The 21,348-nt window shown below is 45.2% G+C and overlaps 1 protein-coding gene across 3 annotated transcripts in view; it reads right to left on the bottom strand.

The window, feature by feature from the left end:
* The window catches only part of GRAMD1B (GRAM domain containing 1B), a 169,763-nt gene that overhangs the window by 71,222 nt on the left and 77,193 nt on the right, over positions 1 to 21,348 (bottom strand). For all 3 annotated transcript variants that reach the window (XM_064524292.1, XM_064524291.1, XM_026099222.2), the window contains one exon: positions 18,711 to 18,788. In XM_064524292.1, the coding sequence (XP_064380362.1) occupies positions 18,711 to 18,788 (78 nt within the window). The remainder of the gene's footprint in view (positions 1 to 18,710; positions 18,789 to 21,348) is intronic.

Genomic DNA, 21,348 nt, shown 5'->3' with positions numbered 1-21,348 from the left:
AAGTAATCCGAGAGCTACTCCCAGGTTTTCCCAGCCGACCCCAAACAGAGATAGGAAGAAAAAGCATCCCAGACTGATGGTCCCAATTTAGATTCTTGGCTGGAGTCTGGCACGAGGTCCGAGTTAGCTGCCAGACCTCCCCCCGCCACCACCCAAAGCGCTCTAGCAGGATGCTGAGCAACAGAGAGCATCCTCCTCCCAGCTTCCTCCAAAGTCTGAGCTTCTGCAGGGAGCAGGCAAGCAAACTGTCTTGCTTAGGGATAAAAGGACATGCTGCTCTTTCTCCCTCTTGCTCTATGAGAAAGGAAAGCAACAAAAGGAAGCCCTGAATGGATACTCAGAAATCAGGAGAAGGGAAGAAAGCAGGTGGGTCCCAGGCAGTGCATGGGCAAAGGAGGGAGATCAGATACGAGGAGGAGGGGAGCAGTGAAGGAAGAAGCAGCTTCTAAAAGGAAAGCCAAGAAGGAATGAAGGGGGGGGGGGGGGGGCAGCCAGACAGGTGGATAAGCAATGGTGCAAGAAACAAAAGAAAACAGAGACAGAACATCCAAAGAGAGAGCTTTACATGTGCAGAGAAAAAAGCAAGGTGGAAGCTAGTCATCTGCACCCTATTCAGAGCACTCACCTCAGAGCAACACTCAGAAATTATTGGGCCTGAACTAGGAACTCTTTGGTTCACACTCAGCTCTGACTCTGAAAATATCAAATGATAATCTACGGCATATCCGTCCCAGCGTCAAAAGGCATCCGTAGCTGCCGAGGCTCTGCCTGGCTGCGACCGGCCCTGATTGGCGGAGCAGGGTGACTTCACGCAGCCCCATTCATCACTGAGCAGGGACGGCTTCTCCCTCTCCTTCCCCAGTCCTGCAGTTTCCTCCTGGCCTACTTTACTACAGTAAATCACACTGGAGTCTACCAGCTAGCCAACCCAAGAACTGCTGTATGTGACTGGTCAGAGGGCTCTGGTAAACCAGACAGATGTGAGCAATCCTAGCTGGGAGGGAGGGGAGAAGAGCGCAGAGGAAAACCACTGCAGAGCTCAGCCAAATTAAGAGCCTCTGAGGGCTAGAAACGTCACTGCTTGAAAGTGCTTATTCATACAACAGTGCAGCACGCTGCGCTCAAGCGCACAGCAGGCACCTTAGCGTAGTACACAAAGACCGGGGCACCGGCAGATAATTTACAACACACTAAACAGCACATATACATTCAAGAGCAGCTATGTACAATCTGCAGAACCATGCTACTCTCATATTTCTTTGTGTGCGCACACAAACACCATAATGAAGTCTCATTGGATTTTATTATATTTAGTATATTTTGCAGTGCCATCATTAGTGGGCACTAGAGCCTATGTGACATATGTCACTATCACACAGCTACACAACGCAAACAAACAGGGCCTGGCAGTCTCGCAAAACCAAGTCACCTCTGCAAAGGGCCATCTATAGACAAAGCATATGCACAGACAGCACTCCTGGAAGACCTATCCTGGCATACAGCGTATGTATGCATCTGTATGTGTGTTTCTCTTCTGATGCATTTCATGCATCACAAAAATTATAAAAATCAAGACTGCCACACTTCAAGACTGCTTTTACTTCATCAAGACTGTTTCTACTTTATCACATGCAAATACACTGACCCTCTCTCCTCCTCGTGCTTCGCACACACATAAAACTCACCTTATGAACACATGTAGAACATCAGCCAAAGAATGCCATAATATGTATCTCTAAAACATGTTTTTAAACACATTCAGGTTGATCTCTGTCCCAAGCATTGCTGCAGATATAACACATCTTCATACACTGCTATTCCACTGCCACACATGGAAAATATAACCACCTGAGGTAGCTAAACTCACTGGGCTTAGGATTGTCATCCTCACCGCTTGATGGGCACTAGATAGAGTCCCAGCGGTTCCTATGCTTTAACAATGATAATAGTCCCAAAAGTGACCATAACACATCTAATGCGGACACAGAGGTACATAAACACCAAATGCACACACTGCAGGCAATCTACTCTCCAGCCCCACTTACACAGAACCGCTGAAGTCCCTCAGTGGCAGTCTACTCACTTGCATGTATTCTGTTGTACATACTTGCAGCAACAACACAAGAAAGGAAGAAAAGAAGAAAAAGGAAGAAGAAGGAAAAAAAGAGCCTCAGGAAGGACCTTCAGCAAATTCTTTCTTAGCTAGAGAACCAGTTAAGCATGACTGTGCAATTCAGAAAAAGCAGACTTCCCATTTTCCATTCTTTCTGCAGTGGTGGCTACTTGTACTTCCAGCAGGGTATAGCAGTACATGAGCTTAAGAGCAAACAGGAAACGTCTCCTGAGGAAGTGCACTCTGTGGAAATGAGCAACCCAGACCAGCACGCACAAGCTCCTGATAAAAATCCAAGGCTCTCTAAATAGCTACAGCAATGCTGCTGTGTTATCTTGGGGCCTGAGCTCACGACTGCCTCCATAAAGAGGCCTTACAAATTGGAAAATATCGCTCATTGCAAGCACTACATGCAAGCGTCACTGCCCATTCAAACAGTCACCGTCACACTCGAAGCCTTTAGGGCATCCCCTGTATGTATTTGGCTACTGCCAAACCATCATCAGGGTCCTAGTTTCACACTAGCCAGAGGAGTCTTGCTTCTGAGAAGTTCAGTGATAACAAAACGGAGTTACTTACCCAAGTATTTACGCAGGAATAGGGTAAAGGCGGCTTAAACATACTGGCTCACTAGAGCACGTATGGGACCTGCAGGCACAGAATCCAACAAGCTACCTGTGAGGCATCACTTGAGCTACAGTTCAAGTGTCCCGTAAGTCAAGAAAGGGCAGTCAGCGAGAGTTTGGACAGCAGCAACATAGAACTGGGCCTCTGTGGAATGTACATGCAAGACAAAGCCCGTTAATGGGAAAACCAGTGGGAAGGAAAGCTAGAAACAAAACGGGGGATGTCAAGGGGAGAGAGGATGGCTATAGACCATACCAGAATGTCAGGAATAAGTAACGTAAGTGTTATGCACCTTCACGTACAGGTGTACTGATCCCTGGGAAAATGAGCCAAGATGGATAAAACGCTGAACCCTCTCTGAAGGCAGCAGTGTTTTTGCAGCTCTACCGCTTCAGCTGTCAGAGGATCTCAAATGCAATCTACCATCTGCAAGCTAGGGCACACCTCCTTTTCCCTTGGAAAAATCTCAGCAGGGACTGCCTCTATGCTGCTGCAGCTGGGAAGTCACATGAGGCTTCCTTTCCATTAAAAAGAAAAAAGAAGAAACGCATTTCACTCTTGGCATCATGGGAGCTGTAGTCACGCTGTGTACTGCGCACACCGTGCACGTAAGCCACTTTCTCTGCTACGTGGGTGCAGTGTTTGTCACGGCCTGCAAATTATGTCACAGGTTTGGAGAGAGTAAGATACAGGAGCATCGGAGCAGAAAAGAGCAAACCGGGAACCCTGGAAGATGAGAAAGAAGAAAAGCTCCTCCCTATTTAAAGGGCAAAGGGAAAGACTAATTCTCTGCAGAGACTCTCTTGAGGGAGAAATACGTTGTGACAGGAGAAAGATGATCAATATCAGAAAGCTGGAAAAACTAGGAGATTCAGATGGCTACTGCTTCTTTCTTGGGCACTATGGTGAGAGTAGGAATACAAGAGAGCTGTTATTTCACATACAGACTTTTGGCTGTTTCTTCCCCCTCACTGTCTCAAAGATGTTTCAACACTGAACCTTCCATTTGCTTGAGATTGGGCAATTCTCTCTCCCGCCCCCAAAAATGCTCCCTCTGGAAAAAGAGTAGACTATCAACAGGAACCTTCAGGACCTCACAGAGGAATTCATCCTTGATCTGAATTTGTCAGGAAATGAAAAGCCATCTCCTAATTTCATCTTGCATTGCAAATAACTTCCAGCTGCCAGTGAAAAGGCAGTAAAGACTTCATTATCTTGGGCAGAAAAGTCGTGACTAGATCAGCCACAGATTACCTCCCCTTTGCTTCAGGTCAAGAAACTTGAGATAATGCTGAACATATGCTTTCTCAAAATCAGAGTATTTTAAAGAGCAGGTGCCTAGCTGCCAAGACACTTTGGTTCATCTGTAACTTTGAAGAAAAAAAAAAAAAAAAAAAGTGTCTTGCTCCTAAATATTTATACAGGGTCTCATCTTCAGTCTCTTCACTGACAGGGCTTAAGCGATTATCCATAGAGGCACACACAGAGTGCATCAGAGAAACACAGCCTTACATACCGATCTGGATTCATGGGACATCCAGTGCAATATCCTACCTTGGGCAAAAACTAGCACTAGATGTTTCAGATAAAAGGGTGAGAGAACCTTGTAGCAGGAACACATACACAATATTTTGGCTCTAAGAAAAACTCCAAGAGGAATGACTAGAAAATAATGAGAAGAAAGGTCCTAGACCTCTGTCATTTCTAAGAACATGAGAGGGAAGGTCAAAAAGTAGCTAGAGTGGAGGCTCAAGACCCAAGTCTTGAACACAAGCCTCCAGTTTGCAGAGAGGCGTTTCAGTTTAGCAGTGAAAAACTCCCATAGCCCAAGTCACACCTCCTTCGTGTTAGAGGGTTCCTCCACTAGCTGTGGCATCAGCAACAGGGTGGAACAACCGACTGCAGGCTGCAACTAGGAATACAATACACAAGATGTCTGCTGTCCTGCACACCACACTTCACCTGGAAATCCAGAATAAAGATGCCTAATTTCTGAGGGGACTGAAGCATAGCAGGTGCAGCACAGATAAAGCAACAGCCAGCTGAACCGTACATAGGGAAGACTAAACATTTACATAAAGCCCCATAAGACAGAGGGAGAGGGCTCTAGAATGAAGATTCTTTTCCAGCATCAACAAGTAAAATTAGACATACATCATTTGGATAGGCCCATACAGCATATGGCCTGCCAGCTGAGCAAAAGGAAAGGGTAAGGGAGCACTTAACAGAGCATACTACAGTTAAAGATAGGGAGGCAGGCCTTAAGAGAGAGCGGACGACAAACAGCAGAGAGAGGGCTTAAGGAAAGGTATTAGGTCAAAGCAACAGCAGGACAGAAGAATAGCAGAGGTACAGCAGAGGGGGCTCAGGGACCTTGGTTAGTACCGATTATAATGCCTGACCTTGTTACGATGCATGGTGCGGTAGGGAGACGCATGCTGCCATCTTATCACCGAAATGCACAACAAATGCTCTGCAAAGGCCAAGAAAGAAACGGATGGGAAGAAAAACAAGGATGGAGGAGAAGGAAAAGAAGAAACGCAAAAGTCAGAGTGAGCACTCACACGGTTACAGTCATCTGCAGGGATAGGGAAGTCTGTCCAAGTGCCAGTGTGCTCCCCAGCACACTGGGGAACTGTTGCTTCAGCAGCAAGAGAGAGAAACACTGTTGAACCAGAAGAGGATGGAATCCCAGCTTGGTTACATACACACAGCAGTTTCAGGGAGAAAGCAGAAGAGGTTACTTCACAGAGAAGTAACCTCAGAGTCCACCGTGGAGAGATGTAACGTCACCATTACGATGGTCCTGGGATGGCTTTTATTAATACTGATGCTCTAGTCACTGCAATTCGGCCCCAGAGGGCAGGGGCGGCAACTAGGCTGATGAAAAGGCAGAGCGATGGAGAAATCTCCGAAGAGCTTGCTCTGCGCAAGATGCACTGGTCTCCTTTCTCTGCTCTCAGATTTCTTCTATCACAGGATATCCAATTTTAAAGGCACAGCCGCCTTCAAATCTCTGTCAAATTGGCTGTTGCTATAGGACAAGATGCAAAACCCAGAGCAAAACAAAGACAAGTTCTATACTGAAACAAGAAAAATTTGAGGTTAATAAGCATCTGAATCAAAATTCTCATGGCCAGAATTAACCAACTGGTGTTTCTTTTCTACTGGACTGTCTGATCCCAGACCGCTTCTCCCACGTGTGTTCTAGAACGTAAACAGAGGAGCTGGTTTGAACACCGACAGCACTACCGATTTTCTTCACGGTGAAAAGTATGGGCGTTGAGCAGCTCAGAACAAAGCTGCGCTTTCACTTGCCGAGGGAGACTCTGTAAAACCATGTTCCAAGCTCTGCTGATCCATTTCAAAGAAGCCTTTTGCTCTCTGCCGCTTCTGCCAGGACAGCCAGGACTACAATCCACTGGTGAAAGGGCTAGCCTGAGCAGCTCAGTCCAAGCTATCAAGTCACTACAAGGCACCCTGCACACTTTCTGCTTACTGGCTCATTCCCAAGGCCTGCTCCCTCTATCCCCCCCACCAGCCAGCCGGCACTGGCTGACTTCTCCCCGGGGACACATACACGAGCTCTACTCATATTCCCAGTGCAGCGCTCTAAACAGAGTCAGGAGCTTAGGATGGAAAAGTGCGTAAAAAGAGGCAGGTAAAAGCAAAGTTGCAGGGGCTTCTCTGGGCTGTTTCCTCCTCACTGTGCTGTCTAGTTGAGGGGAAAGAGTTAATGACACAGATGTTCAAAGGAGTGCACTTTAGGACTTTGGCATTGGTAGTATAGGCACTTAAGAGACTGGAGAGAAGTAGCTTAGCATTTAAAGGGCTAACATAGGAGATAAAAGATGAAAAAGGCACTGAAAGATTGAGGCAACTCACACCTCTTCAAAAGGGTCTTCCAGGGCCTGATTCCTAAGAAGCCTTAATAAAGCACCTTAGAGTGCTAAACAGCATCAAACCTCAAAGCTCTTCTCTGCGTATGTCTTGTGGCACTGGGTAGGGTTAAGTCCCAAAGCACCAGAGTCAGGCCTGGGACCTCTCCCTACCTGCACTAGCAGTCTGCTGCAAAACCTTAGGCCCTTCACTCCATCTTCCATGCTTCAGTTCCTCCTCCTCAAACATGAATAGTGCTGCTCACTCTCCAGGATATATGGATTAAGAACCTTGTCATTACCACTGCCTAGGCAAGCAGCACAGATTGAGGCAAAAGAGGTCATTGGCCCATCTGTGGGAAAAGCTTCAAGAAGAGCTTGGCCAAAATAGAAATTAGTTTGCAGTAGGCAAAGGATTTCTTGTTTTGCTCCCTCTAGAGAACCAAAACACTAGAACAGGAAGCATCTCCTTGGACATCCAGTCCCATCACCTTGTACTGCAGGCAATCACTTCATACAATAGTTCCCATGCAGTCATCAAACTCAGTAAGTGAAAAAATAAATTCTTATTCCACACAGGCAAAGGAGAATTTAATTTGCAGCCCTCTACCATCAGAAGACAAAAACTGTGTTCCTCTGTCACCAACTTTGTGCGAGTGCTCAACTGTATGCTTTTTGTAAAATAGCAAAATGCCAGGACACGTTCCCTTCCCACCCCAACCTGTCAGCTGGAACACACTGACAGTCTGTGAGGGCTTCAGGCAGATTCTTCCCTCTCATCCTTAGTCTTCTGGTTTTAGTATAATGAACATTCCCATCCCCATTTAGGGACTCACCCCTCACTGAAATACAAAAGGGTAAAGCTGCAGATCTTCTTCAAGGTGGCCAGTGCAAATACCTGCATATGCTAAAGATACTCGAAGCATGGAAAAGGGAATAATAAAATGCTTATAAGCTGTCTATAAAGTTAGAAAAAAGCTTATTTGTTCAGGGACCTATGTTGAGAACAGTATGTACCTGAGATACCAGCTACCTCAGGAAAGGAGGAGGCAAGAGAATGTTTCAACAAGCAAATCCAAAAGAATTTAAGTACCTAGTTCAAATGAGTACCTTTGGAATTTGGGGAGAAAAATGGAGACATATCCTGCGCTGAGCAGCTGGGTTTCAGTAACAGCTGATGAGTGCACTGTTAACACAGGCCTGTAAACATCTCCATAAGGGCAAAAGCACATCCATTCAAGCTGAAAACAGCTGTTCCCAGATCCTCATCTGCCATTCACCTCACCTGCCAAAGTCCCTGGGGAAGCTGAAGCAATACTGCTGGTCAAAAGCTTTCTCCTCCAGTTGCAGTCCTAGGCTTAAGCAGAAAGATCATCTTCCTTTGTGCATTAAACTTCCCTAAGCAGTCAGCTAGAAAGCCAGGGCCATGAACACTAAAGCCAGCTCCAATTTAGATGTGCAGGGTGATCCCAGGGCCTAAGCTGAGGTGGGAGGAGCACTAGAAAAACACTGTAAAAATAGGCCTTCGGTTTCTGCTCTTTGGCAGATGCCCGTCCCATCTGCCAACTGACAAACTAAAGGGTGAGTTTTTAACTGCTTATTCCTGCAATACGTCTCCCTACCTATTCACTTGGGTATTTATCTTCTCCCTATGCCCGCCTGCATGTCAAAGTCACTTTAAGTCAGGAGATTTTGCTCTGTCTCCAAAGGAACCTGATTAAAGACTGAAAAAAGAACACAGAGCTCCCATATGACCTTTTGAGATTCGCCTTCCTGGCATACAGCTATTTCCCTAAACTTGCCCTTCTCTTCACAAGGGAAGAAGAGAGGAGAGGAAAAGGGACCTCAAGAGCCACACGTCATCCTATCGTACTGCATTTTAACACCAACTTGGCTTTACTGAGTTGTATTAATCAGTCAATCGCACCACAACATAAGACAGAAGCAAGGAACAACTTGCCTTCTGATCTTTTCTTTGCAGCAGAACGCCAGGCACGCTTACAGCGTGACTCACAGGGACACTTTGGTGTCTGATGACATCTCAGTTTAAATGTTCCCAGTGTAAAGGAAGGTGGGTTTCTCTGGCAGTTAGATGGGTATTGCCCACATGGGGTTCTTTCTGCAGAACTTTACACTGAGACTTAGTATCAGTTCACTTCTATGAGTGCTATCAACAGAAGAAGAGATCACTGGTAAAGTCACACGCGATGCAATTGGAAGGACGGTTATAGCTCCTAGCTGTGTTCAGGCCACATCCTACATCTCATTTTAAAATGGCATGTGTACATCAAAATGGGACATACACCACAAGTTAGGAATCTCTGGCCCAGAGATTTCAAGTAAACATCTAGTAATTCAGGTTCTATAAGTCTCTCCCTGCTTCAGTACAAAAAGCTGGCCAAGCACTAAGAATTAAACATCAGGCTCCCTTGAAAAACCCTCACTTTTCTGAATCTTTAAACCCCCCTAGCTCTGGCTGCCAGAGACAAAAAAATAAATCAATAAATAAAAATCAAGTTCCCTGAGAAGCTCTGATAGATGATTTTGTACACGTATGGAAATTTCAGTGCCACAACAGAACTTCATAATGGCCTTCTTAGCTGATCTTGCCCTTTATTTGGTCAACAATTGGACCGCTTTCAGACAACTTCAACAGGCCCCTAAATAGGCTGAATGCCAACACTTTCCCTCTCAGGAAGCCCTCCTTCTCTGCGTTTGATACAAAGAGGAAGGAGATGCCAGCAGAACAAATCTAAATTCATCTTCTGAACCACCAGCCACGCTCTCCCACAGCCAGTAGACACCTCAAAGCAACAAGTACTGGACCAAAAAGTGTCCTGGGGAAAACACGCGAGCAGCAAAGCAAAGCACAAAATGTGATAGATGCTGCACCACAGCCATTGCTTGACTGCAGTTTATGTTGGTAGAGGTCAGTTAGCCAAGCTGGATACTTCTAAGCAGCCTCACCTCACCAGAAAACTCAGCCCAAGGAGGGGAGAAAAATATCTTCTTGTCTAGCTCACACTGAACTCCAGGAACACATATGCTCTTCAGCATCCAATTGGTAGCCTCACTCCCACTGACCTTCTGTTGTCAGTATGCGGTGGGGAAGGCTCTGAGGCACAGCGGATGCTTCGCTGTAAGGCGAATCCAGGCAAGGGGCTCAGCAGCTGACAGCAAACTGCACAAAAGCCTGCCAAAAAGGGGCAAGGAGGTGACAGCAAACTGCACAAAAGCCTGCCAAAAAGGGGCAAGGAGGTGTATATAAAGAAATGGAAGCCTATGAAGTACGCTGATTAATTACAATGCATCCCAGCCTCCTCTCTCAACTGAAAATCCCCATGCTACTGGCAGAAACTGAGCCGAAGAGGTGAGCATTACTCAAGATGAGCAAGTGGAATGCAATTACACAACTGACCCTTCAGCTCCAGGGAGCAAGAAGGCAGGGTAAGCAAACTGCCCGGTATCTCAGATAAGGGAAAAGAGGGACATTAAAATGCCGCTTCTCCTCCTCCTCCTCACGTTCCCGAATATCACGAGCTATTGACGCAGCTGTGTGAGGTCTGTCAGACCACCTCTGCATTCAGAGACATGCAAGGCATGTCTTGGGTGTTGGCTGATTTTTAAAACAGTAGTCCAGTAGAGAAGCAACTGACCAGGAAAAGGAGAAGCAAGATCCAAATCCTGGTTTGCCCTGCTGTTAAACCTGGTGTAGGACTGTGCCTTTGCCAGTGCACCGTTTGCCTTCCCTTGTGAGGTTACATTACTGATCTGTAGAGATTTACTAATACGAAAAGCTTATTGTCAGAGCAAAGTATGTTTTCAGAAGGAAACAGGCAGGCAGGCAGGTTTCATTTTACTATGACTGCTTGGAACAAAGGGATAGATTTTTAGAAATATTTATTTTCTTGGGGGGGGGGGGGGATTTGCACAATCTATTTTACTTACTATCTGCACAAACACTATCCATAAAATCAAACTCTTGACTCTTGCCTGTGGCAAATCAACTGATGCCCAGAAGCATAACATTTGACATTACTGTAGATAGCATAAAGTTACCCTGCCCTCAAGTTTGCCGATAGCTCTGAACTCTTCAAAGCTTTGAGGAACAATACTTGAGCACAGGAAGAGGCACAAGGCAGCCATCTAAGCCTGTAAGGTCTCCTCTTTGTCTCTGGCCCCAATAAAACAAACAGAGGAGTGGTATCTGCCCTGCCATTCCCCTCACTGTCACAGAGGAAGGAAGAATTGGGGGCTTTCCCCCTTGCTTCACATCAAAGGGCTCTCGCTTCAATTTCTTTAAGATCAAAGCAGACCAAGAATGGAGGTGACTGGGAGCAGAGCAGAGTTTTGATGAATCAAATCCAGTACCAGTCTGCAAGAACAGCAGCCTTATCTCCACTGAGAGCAAAACACACAGGAATTTAGGAGAAAGGGGTAAGAGGGGTTTTCTCCTGGACAGGTTACCACTCTATGGGGTAGACTCTCAAAGCTGGAATGCCAGGTGCAGAAGAAGGGTCTCAGCTAAACAGACAATGGAAACATTCATCTTTTTCCAGGTGCTTGTCAAAAGTCTGCCTTGTCCAAAGCCGGCTCCAGGCGCACTCTGTAATGAACAACAGCCAATCTTTGCAAGAAGGAAAAAAGCTGACGTATGAGGAACAGGGAGCAGGTGATATTTCCATTCACAATAGCTCTGCTGACAGCAGCAAATCCGACAATCCAAATGGAGGAGAGCTGCTCTTGAACTGCTCTTCCTCTGTTCTACAGCAGACAGTCAGTGCTGGGGCTTGGAAAGCAGCAGCAACAACTGGGGAAGGGATGGGGAAGACTATGCCAGATCTGACCCTAAATTTGAAGTTCCTTATGTGACAAAGCAGAATCATGGTATTCTGGCGCTTATCCAAAGTTAGTCTGTTTAATATCAAGTCCAATAGACTCAGCAGAGCTCAGAGCTAGATCTAAACCCAAACTTCCCCTAAATCCAATGCAAGAGCATCATAGTTCTGACCTGGGACCCTCAGAGAGCTCATTACTCTCCAATTCTACGCCCTATGACAACTCAAGATCTTTAGCAGTACTTTAGGAAAACCTCCTTCCAGTTCCTATTTGCATCCATCCCTGATGCAGATAAGCTGCTCAGGATTTGACTAATATTAGGGCTTCCTACCAAGGACTCACAATTCAGGCAACCCCCAAAGCTTAGCACTGTTAGGAATAGCAGTCGGCTTTTCTCCCCGAGCTTTACACTGGCACTAGAAAGCTGCATTCTACTTCTGGCTTCTGCTTGGTCACCATCATCAAAATAACCTCCACTCCATTTTTATTCCTGAAAGCTTTTCTCCCTAGTAATGCAGGGGACCCTGCATCCTACAGCCCAGCTCAGTATAACTCAAGTGAAAGAGAGCATCTCCTCACCAGCACACTGTTTTTGCAGAACCATCACATCCAGACACACAAACAAGGGTCCCTTGGGCTCTGTCACCCCCTACTCTCCCCCCTGAAGGAGAGAGCCAGCATATATAGCCACAATCTGCTCTCAACTCCGATTCCTGTATGCTCAGCTGCCCCAAGTAATGGAAAAAAACTCCCACTCTCCCTGAAGCTGCACCGGTAGCCTTCGCTGTGCCTTCTCTCGCAGGTAAACAGGGACACAGCATGCTAGCGCCAGCTTCTCTCTGTATCAAGGGGAAAGGGACAGGCTAGGAAGATTCTGTAAGCAAGCCCAGGGTACACTACTAAAACATCGAATTTATCCTGACCTCTCACACAGGCCCCAACAATGACATGTTAGCACAAACACTTTCAAAGTCGGACTTCCTTTCAGATCTTTGCATAGCTTCCTGGGAATCCAAAGAGCAGGCAGAATTTGAGCTTATGTATGACTTCAGCTCTTCCCTAAACTTTTTGCAATTTCTCTCTTTTGTGAGCCTCGATTCACTGTTTGAGAAATGCTTACTAGCTTATGCAGAGGGAAAACAAGCCCTGCAGCCATGCGATTAACAGAACAAGATACCGCACAGACTAAGGGGCTGATTAAGCTGTAGTCAGTCATAGTTCAACAGACAAATCAAATTCTCTTTGAGACATCTTAAAACTCTTTCCCCCACTGTGGTATGACCTCTAACGTGTCTTTTGTGAACTGCCATCCAATTCTCTCTCCTCCATTCCCTACGTCCTATTGCTTGCCATCCTTGTACTTTCCTCACTGTCCTCTCTTCACCTTATTTTTCTCCTCCTTCCCCTGTTGACAACCCCCTTTTCCCCTCTCCTCTGCAGGCTTCAGGAAAGCAACAAAGGCTCTTGGACATCTGAGTCTAAGGACTGAATTTCCTTCTAGTTCTTCAGCAGAGCATTTACTCTTCATTAAAACTTACTTTGCATCCTAAGCAGACAGGTGTCTCGGTGTCAGGACCAAAAACAAGTCCTCAATGGGCTTCTGAACTTGCACTTCAACTAGATCAAAGTCCAAGGCAATTCATACCTAACTTTTGCTCATTACACTGATTAGGAACCCTGTTCCGTGCACACATCTCACCCAAGTCCCTGGCTGCCTCCATCCCAAACTTATCAACTCTTCGAATTACTTTTTTTTTTTTTTTTTTTTTAATTAAAGGGAAGCTGCAATTGTGAGCAGGATGATTTGGCAGGAGACTGGGGTCACTCAGTATCCAGTCTTTACACTCATATGGTGTGGCACTTCACAGTCTGAGACTTGGTTGTTTCAATGTCACAGGCTTATTAATCAATCATCCCTATTTTCCTGTGAGGTAAGAAAGTAACTCTCATTTTACAGAAAGGTTAAATGATTCACCCAGACTCACTGAGGGAATCAAGCCCCAAGTTCACACAAAACCCTACTTACTTTCTAGCCTGCCTCACTAACTTTTCCTTCCTATGCCTCTAAACACCTGCACAGCACATATTCACCTTAAGACAAAACAAAATCTGCTTAGGTCCCCCCTCAGCATAAAGACCCACCACATACACAGTCAACTTACGCGACTTTCCGGAAGGAGAGCTTTTTCCTCAGAGAAGACACACGCAAGTGACAGGCCTGCTTCACTGCGGTGCTGCAGGACACCTTCTCCGGGCACAGGTTCTGGACCATGGCTGCGCCTCGCAACGGCAGTGCTCACGTCTCTAAGCAAAGAGCTGCTAGACAGCACTACAGACAGCGGGACGAAGTTCTGAATCTTCTCTGAAAGAACCTGAGAGTTGGAGCGTGATCCTCCAAAGTCTGTCACTTAGCAGTTAACTCCACTAGCTGCATTCCCTCGTACCATCTTTGATGGTAAGAGCAGGCAGGCAGTTAAGATTGTGGCAGTTAAGATTGTGGCTGTGCCCAGTCCAGATTTCAGCCACCCTCAGCTACGTACTCCTCCCCATTTTCATCCCAGAGCCAACTTAATGACTCAGCATCCCTTTGCTGGCGGCCAGGGTAGCTTCTTTCAGCTTTCAGCACTTTCCCAGATGTACCGAGGTGGGTGCAAGATCCTTGCTCACTCTGCTCTAATCTCGAGTACAGCACAGGCTCCTCCTGCCCGTCACGTCAGAGAAGGGGCAAAGGGAAGAGAGTACGAGTTTCCTTGCTCTGCTCTGAAGTATGCTGGACTCCAACTTTCAGTATATACCATGTGCATTTTTCGCTCTGCCCATTTCTCCCCTACCCTGCTCAGTTTTTGTCACAGCTTTCAGGACCGTTGAGACTCTAGTTATCTGTACTCAGAGCCACTGCATGATAGTCAGTGGAACAAGCTAACTGAACTGCCTGTAGGTTTTTGTCACTGTAGCGGACATGCAGAGAGCTCAGAACCTGGAAGTGGAGGAGCCCTTGTCACTGGTCAAAAATAATACCATAAAGGCATTGAGAAAGCCCCTTCTCACTCTACTTTCAACAGCCTGGCAGATTCAAGATGCTGAACCTTCCGTTTTGCTAATACAAACACCAAATACCAAGCTCTAATCGATATCCAGCTTCACATCTTGCACGACATTCCAAATACATTTCACTGTGGCACATTCTTTTCTGAGTATCATGAGCGAGAGACACTGCTACCCAAAGGGACATGATACCAGTGGAGTCTGATGCAATACATGGACAAAAAAAGCCAAAACCCCAAAACAAAAACAAAGAAAACCAACAGCAGTTAAGGAACTCACCAGCCCTGAATTCAGGTCATTTTAGGATTAGTCTCTCCAGTGAAACTGAACAGAAAATTAGCTGAAATTAAATCTAGGCAGCAGCAATGTTCTAGGCCCCTGATAAGAAAGAAGTCAATGGGCTTACCACCACCCTGACTGCGCAAAAATAGGTCTGATTGTGCTCTAGCTACAAGACGTCTCTTTTGGCTGGGAAGATATTTTCATCACCAGCCTACGGGCTCTGGTTTAGTCCGTATGTGCAACAGGCAGCGTTCCCAAATGAATACCTTCTTGGCCAAGATTCTCCCATCTGAGTATTAAATGAAGCCTAACCCTCCTTAGCCTGTGAAGCCCCAGATCAAAAGATACAGCAGCACACATTACACAGAAGCAGCCCAGACACGATCCAAGTACCCATCAGCTTTGCTGTCAGATTCTCGATGTCCCGGTTGCAAATACTGCTTCCCGCTAGTCAATTATGCCAGGCTCCGCAGCACACAGCTCCACAGCGAGACTGATAATTGCAGTGAAACATATGGAGTAAAAGGTTAGCTGCAACTACTAAGTGCTAATTTCAAGCCAAACTCTCTGCTGGGATATTAATTAGCTCTCCAGGGTCAGGATGTTCTCTCAAGTGACTCAATTCCTCAGATGCGTACTCAGCTTTTACTCAGTTCTTACTCAGTCCATTGACCTCTGGCTTCACCATGGGGAACCCGAGCTCAGTAAGAGTTCATCTTACTGCACAGTCAGTAAGGCAGATCTCTGACCTCAGAGATAATTGAAGTGGAATAAGGTTCCCCAACTGCAGAGCTGAAACATGCAACTCTTGTCTGAGGCACTGTGCCAGGATAAAAAGATATGGAAGAAACCGTATTCCCATGCTGCTTGCAATCCTGTACGCAGCAGCACAAAGTAAAGGCAACATGTCGCATTGTCTCTTGCCAGAGCTGTTTTACACAGTAATAAAGTAAACATGAATTTCACAAACTGAAGTGCAGGTGTAACACTGGACGCAGGGAAGCTGTTTTACACAGTAATAAAGTAAACATGAATTTCACAAACTGAAGTGCAGGTGTAACACTGGACGCAGGGAAGCTGTTTTACACAGTAATAAAGTAAACATGAATTTCACAAACTGAAGTGCAGGTGTAACACTGGACGCAGGGAAGCTGTTTTACACAGTAATAAAGTAAACATGAATTTCACAAACTGAAGTGCAGGTGTAACACTGGACGCAGGGAAGCTGTTTTACACAGTAATAAAGTAAACATGAATTTCACAAACTGAAGTGCAGGTGTAACACTGGACGCAGGGAAGCTGTTTTACACAGTAATAAAGTAAACATGAATTTCACAAACTGAAGTGCAGGTGTAACACTGGACGCAGGGAAGCTGTTTTACACAGTAATAAAGTAAACATGAATTTCACAAACTGAAGTGCAGGTGTAACACTGGACGCAGGGAAGCTACTAGGGAAAGAGGTCTGCAGGAGCCGGCCCAAGATAAAAAGGTAGTTGTTGCTCAAGACTCCTAGTTCATGCTCAACAGAAGAAAGTGAAGCAAGTTCAGGCTCAAAAGATGAACCACAAATATACAGTAAAACTTCTAACCATTGATTCTGACCAAAGCAACAACATTAAGTCACACACAAATGTAAGTATTCATTTTTCGACAGCTTCCGTGCCAACACTGCAATGTGAAGCGGTCATTAATCAACTCTAAGTGCAGGAAAGTAAGTTTCTTCTGGAACTTCACAGCAACTCCTACCCAGATGCTAGACAAGACACAAGGACTGTTCCAACACAAGTTAAATACAACAGCCAATCTCAAAGTTACCTGTCCTGAGCACAAGAATCACATACAGAATTTCACTTCTTGGAGTTTTTAAGCATCAGGGCCACTCATTAGCAATGAACGGGATCTGACAAAGCCATCTGTACCAGATGCTGTACCAGCTACAGTTTTGGAGAATGAGTCTGGGGGACAAAATGACAGACTTTTCACTTGTTAACCCCACAAGGAAACCCATCCGCCACCAACAGACCGATGACTTGCACAGCTATGAATCAGCAAAGAACCAGGGAGGCAGGCTAGAATGGAGCACGCTCCGAAGTGTCCAGCTTGGGCAGGGCCAAGGTAGCACGAGCCACTTCTTGCCAAGCTGTATTAAAACAAGAGACACCTCCCAAGTTCACAGACAACATGTCACCTTCTTACTGCGTTATAATATGGCTGAAGCCTGACATTTTTGAACATTGCCTTCTACATATGTGATGTGTATACAATAAATGGCATGAACTGCTCCAAGGGCATTACCAAAGTAATTACCAGTTTCACTTCACTACAGTTTGGACTCCTTACCCTCCCCACCCCCGAAGCTGCCAGAGTACTTTCTCCCCGCCATCCTCTTTTCCGAAGCCATTTCCATCATTGCATCAGGTTGTAAAACACACCAACCCTCCCACCCCCAAACCAACAAGCCACAGCCAACGGGGGGGGGGGGGGGGGGGAGTGGCTCGGACTCTTTCTTTTCATTTTCCATTTGCCTGGTTACATCAGATAACAGCACACATTGAGTAAAAGCAGGCACGGTACAACTGTTGACATAATCATTCAGACCACTTAGATGCACGTTAACAATAGTAATAGTAGTCTGCATTTTCAGTCTCTCATTGAACAGTATTACAGTACTTTATGGCACTGGATATGCATTACCACAGTCACTGCTCAGATTGGAAACCAAAGCACTGGAAGTAACTTCCATGGGTGACAGCCAGGAACAAAACCCAGGTTTTTAAAACACAGATTTCCAGTGTACCCCTCTGCCTTTCCTCACATACATTTTTGCAAAGCTCTAAGTGAGCAATAGTCGCATTTTAGATTGGAAAACAGTCAGTGCAAAATCCTCCCTTGACAATTCTGATCCTGAATCCATGACGACAGACCGCATCAGACCAGGCCAAGCCAACTACTACACAATAAAGCAATGTCCTCTGCCCTAAACTGACAGATATCCCCTTCTGCCTGCTTCTTTCAGAAATCTTTTCCACAAACAGCATCTTTTGATTTTCTATCACTTACCACCTTTTTATCAGCACCTCATTCTCACCTATCAAGTAGCTAGGACGCAAGGCACAACACGAAAATTTTCGCCGCATACAGGACTGATCCTCCATACATGCCTGTACTATTTAAAGTTTGCTGCCTTTCTGTCTGCACACACTTGAAGCTGCAGCAAAATCAGGTACCTCCAACTTCCCTGCTGTCACATTGGTATGTAGCAAAGAATTCGTCATGCATTTCGAAACACTGGCGGTAAGGTTACCAGGGATCCCATTTCATTAGTTGTTTGATGTACTGTCTGCTGAGTACGCTCTATTTATTTGTAGGTATCATTACCTGTACTTGCAGTATTATGTGTATTCAGCACACATCCACCATCGCCTGAACTACCGCGCTTACAGTCACCTACGTTTCCTCTACAATCTAGAATTGCTATACAATCTGTAAGGCTTGCTATAGCAAGGTTTCCTCTTTATTTGACTGCAATTTCTTCTTCTGTTTGCATTACAAGTTAAACGTAAATGAAAGCTGACCCCAGAGCAATAGCCAGTATTTTCAGTATTTCCTGTAGCGAGGACTGCTTACAAAAAATATTTTTACGATATGCCCTTTCTGTACAAGTTCGTCTCCGAGCATAAAACGCAGGCTGCTTCAGGAGTTGGATGTGCTTATCCTGCAAGTTCTACTTTTAAATAAAAGAAAAACACGTCTTTTAAAACACTGATAAGACAAGTTATATCATGCCTAAAACGAAGCACATCCCTTTGCTGAACAACTCTGAGAAATAGAGGGAAAATAAGACGGACTCTCAATCACCCTGGTCCATCTAACTTGACCAAGTTGCATCAGGCATTCCCCCAATTTAGCCACGAACAGACTTACCTGTCGTCACACACACGAGGACTCAAGAACCGGGACGAATCATCGTCATGGCTGCTTTGCTGGCTGCTCTGCTGACTGCTGCAACATGAGAGAGGAAGACAGAAGTTAGATTTGGATAAGTCTCTATGAAACACTGGCTTTAAAATCTACACAAGAAAAAAACAGGGTTCACACTTCATATTTTGGGGTGCAAAAAAATAACAAGGAAATAAAATCCTATCGGACATGCAACACGTGTGACTGGTTTGTTTCAACATTGCTTAGTAACACTTCTCTAAGAATTTTAACTAAAACAGAAACACTCTTACATAGCACCTATATATTGTGTTTCAACATACCACAATGGCTTCACATAGTTTAACATTCAAACTCATTTGAATACCACCTTTTGAAATAAAAAACACCCCACATACACATTAGAAAGCAACTGTTTCTTGTGACAAATCAAAAGCACAAAAATGCCCACTAAGGGAAAAAGGGATGGGAGGGAAGAATAACCTACAGGAATCCGGTCAGAGCAAAGCGCGCTACCTGAACAGATCACAGATGTTAGACAAGACTAGCCATTTCTCCAGCTGTGTGAGATCTATGCAATCCATGAGGCACCAGCGTCAAACGTTAACCTGTTCTGCTAGATCTCGCTATGCTTTTCTCTCCCTTCCTCCAACAAAATGTCTTAGAAGCAGACCTTCCTGCAGGGCTGAAGGAACATTCATCTGAGCTCAGTATGCCTTGAACTGCTGTATGTTCACATATTCCATATATCGCCCCTTATACAGTTTCACTTCTAGGCAGTGGGACAAGGCAGCAGCTTAGAGGAACTCTGGCTAAGGATGGAAGAAGTCAACACTGAATTTCTAGTGGAGAGTTGCATGCTGAGCCCACAAGATGTCACTGTTCTCCTTTAAATGGGTGCATTTGGGTGATATTTGCAAATCCACTGTATGATCTCAGTCTCATTTCCCCCCCCCCCCCCCAACAGCCTCCACCTGCTTCAAGGACATATCAGGGGTCCTGCTTCTCATTTCTATAGCTCCGCGTTCCTTTTCAGCACGAACTAGGTGTTACTCTGCCTTCTGATAGCAGACTGCAACACAAAGAGCAGATATTTCTGAGCTTTAATTAAAATTTCCTTAGTCCAGGTACCACCGGCTATGGAGCCATGGCAATACGGCTTCAGCACAAACTGCACAGTCCCACCTGGGACACGGGGCCCTTGTCTGAACCACGCTAAAAAGCTCTGGCTTCACTCTTACTGGGATCTCTGTCAACTCTCCACTTTTTTTTTTTTTTTTTTGGCTTACCTGGCATTGATCACCTTACCACTAAAAGGAGGGTCCTACCTCTTGGCTGAAAACTCTTGCTTCTGCTTTGCAAAATTCCCCAGTTCCATTTCAGCAATATTTTCTCCTGCTCCAAGGTAATTACTCCAAAATCCCCAGCAATACACATCTCTTTTTCTTATACCCTGAAGGTATTCTGTGTTTGCATGAAGAAAACATTAACTCCTCTTATCTACACCTACTCAGGCATCTAAACTCTGCTACAGAAGCCTTCTCTGAATTCGTAACCAATGGATTGACTTGAATGAATTACATCCAGTGTAAAAAGGGTAGAAAGAGTATTTTTACCACCACAGAAGAGCAACAAAGAAAACGTGAAGAGGTTTAGCCGGGGGGCGCGGGGGGGGGGGGGTGTTTGGTTTTTTTTTTTTTTGTCTTGTCCATTCTCCCAAGAAATGACAGAATACTTCTTAAAAAGAAACACATTCACTTCTCAGGGAGCTAAACCCCCAAATCCTTGCACTCTGCCCCCCAAAGTAAAAGTGCCATTCTAATTAGTTTCACTGTTTTGGGGAAAGAGCATTCAAGAGTTTTAAGGTGAAAATATCACATTCTCCAATGTGACCATTTTTCCTTTTTGTTCTAAAAAGCAGAGGAGAAAGGACCCTCTTCTCCCTCCAAATCAGAGTTTTTGCCATACGACGTTTATTTTTTCCACTGAAAACAAAAACAAACAAAAAGAACCTTGTTTTCACTTAATATGTTGACTATGAACTTTGATTTCAACCAGCTGTTCTCCAAGGTCTTTTGGACTCCATCTCATTTCATGTGGCCTTTCTGAAAGGCACAATAGCTCACTTGGGAGCCACTCAGCATTTTAGAGACGTTAGGCACACCTGGCACTGTCCACTATCTTTGCTGCCTCTCCACAACATGCAGGAGAAAGTGGTTTTCTTCACTGTTAAGGTGGAAAGCAGAGCAGGCAGAAGCTTTCAATGTAAAGAAGCTGGTGACGGTTATTTGTAAAATTCTCAAATAGGTAATAAAGCATTTAGCCTTTTAAGTTGAATACAAAAGCAAAGCTCATTTCAGTGTTTGCAATATTCATGGCTTTCAACAGTAGGTTTAAAACATGTGTTACACATACATGCTTGGAAGTTCTCCCTCTCTCTCTCTCTCTATATATATAGACACATATATACACACACACACGTGCACCTATATCTATACATGTAGATATAGGAACGAGCACACACAAAGAAACCCTCAATTTTCTCAACATTTTTAACTCCTTAAGGAGCTTGCTTGTTTCCCCAGCGCATAGTGTCAGAGTCCTTGCAGCTCAACTTCTTTTC

This window comes from Dromaius novaehollandiae, chromosome 21, assembly GCF_036370855.1.
Source record: "Dromaius novaehollandiae isolate bDroNov1 chromosome 21, bDroNov1.hap1, whole genome shotgun sequence".
Taxonomy (NCBI): Eukaryota; Metazoa; Chordata; class Aves; order Casuariiformes; family Dromaiidae; genus Dromaius; species Dromaius novaehollandiae.
Note: the sequence above shows the minus strand (reverse complement) of the source record. Positions and strands in the feature narration are given on the sequence as shown.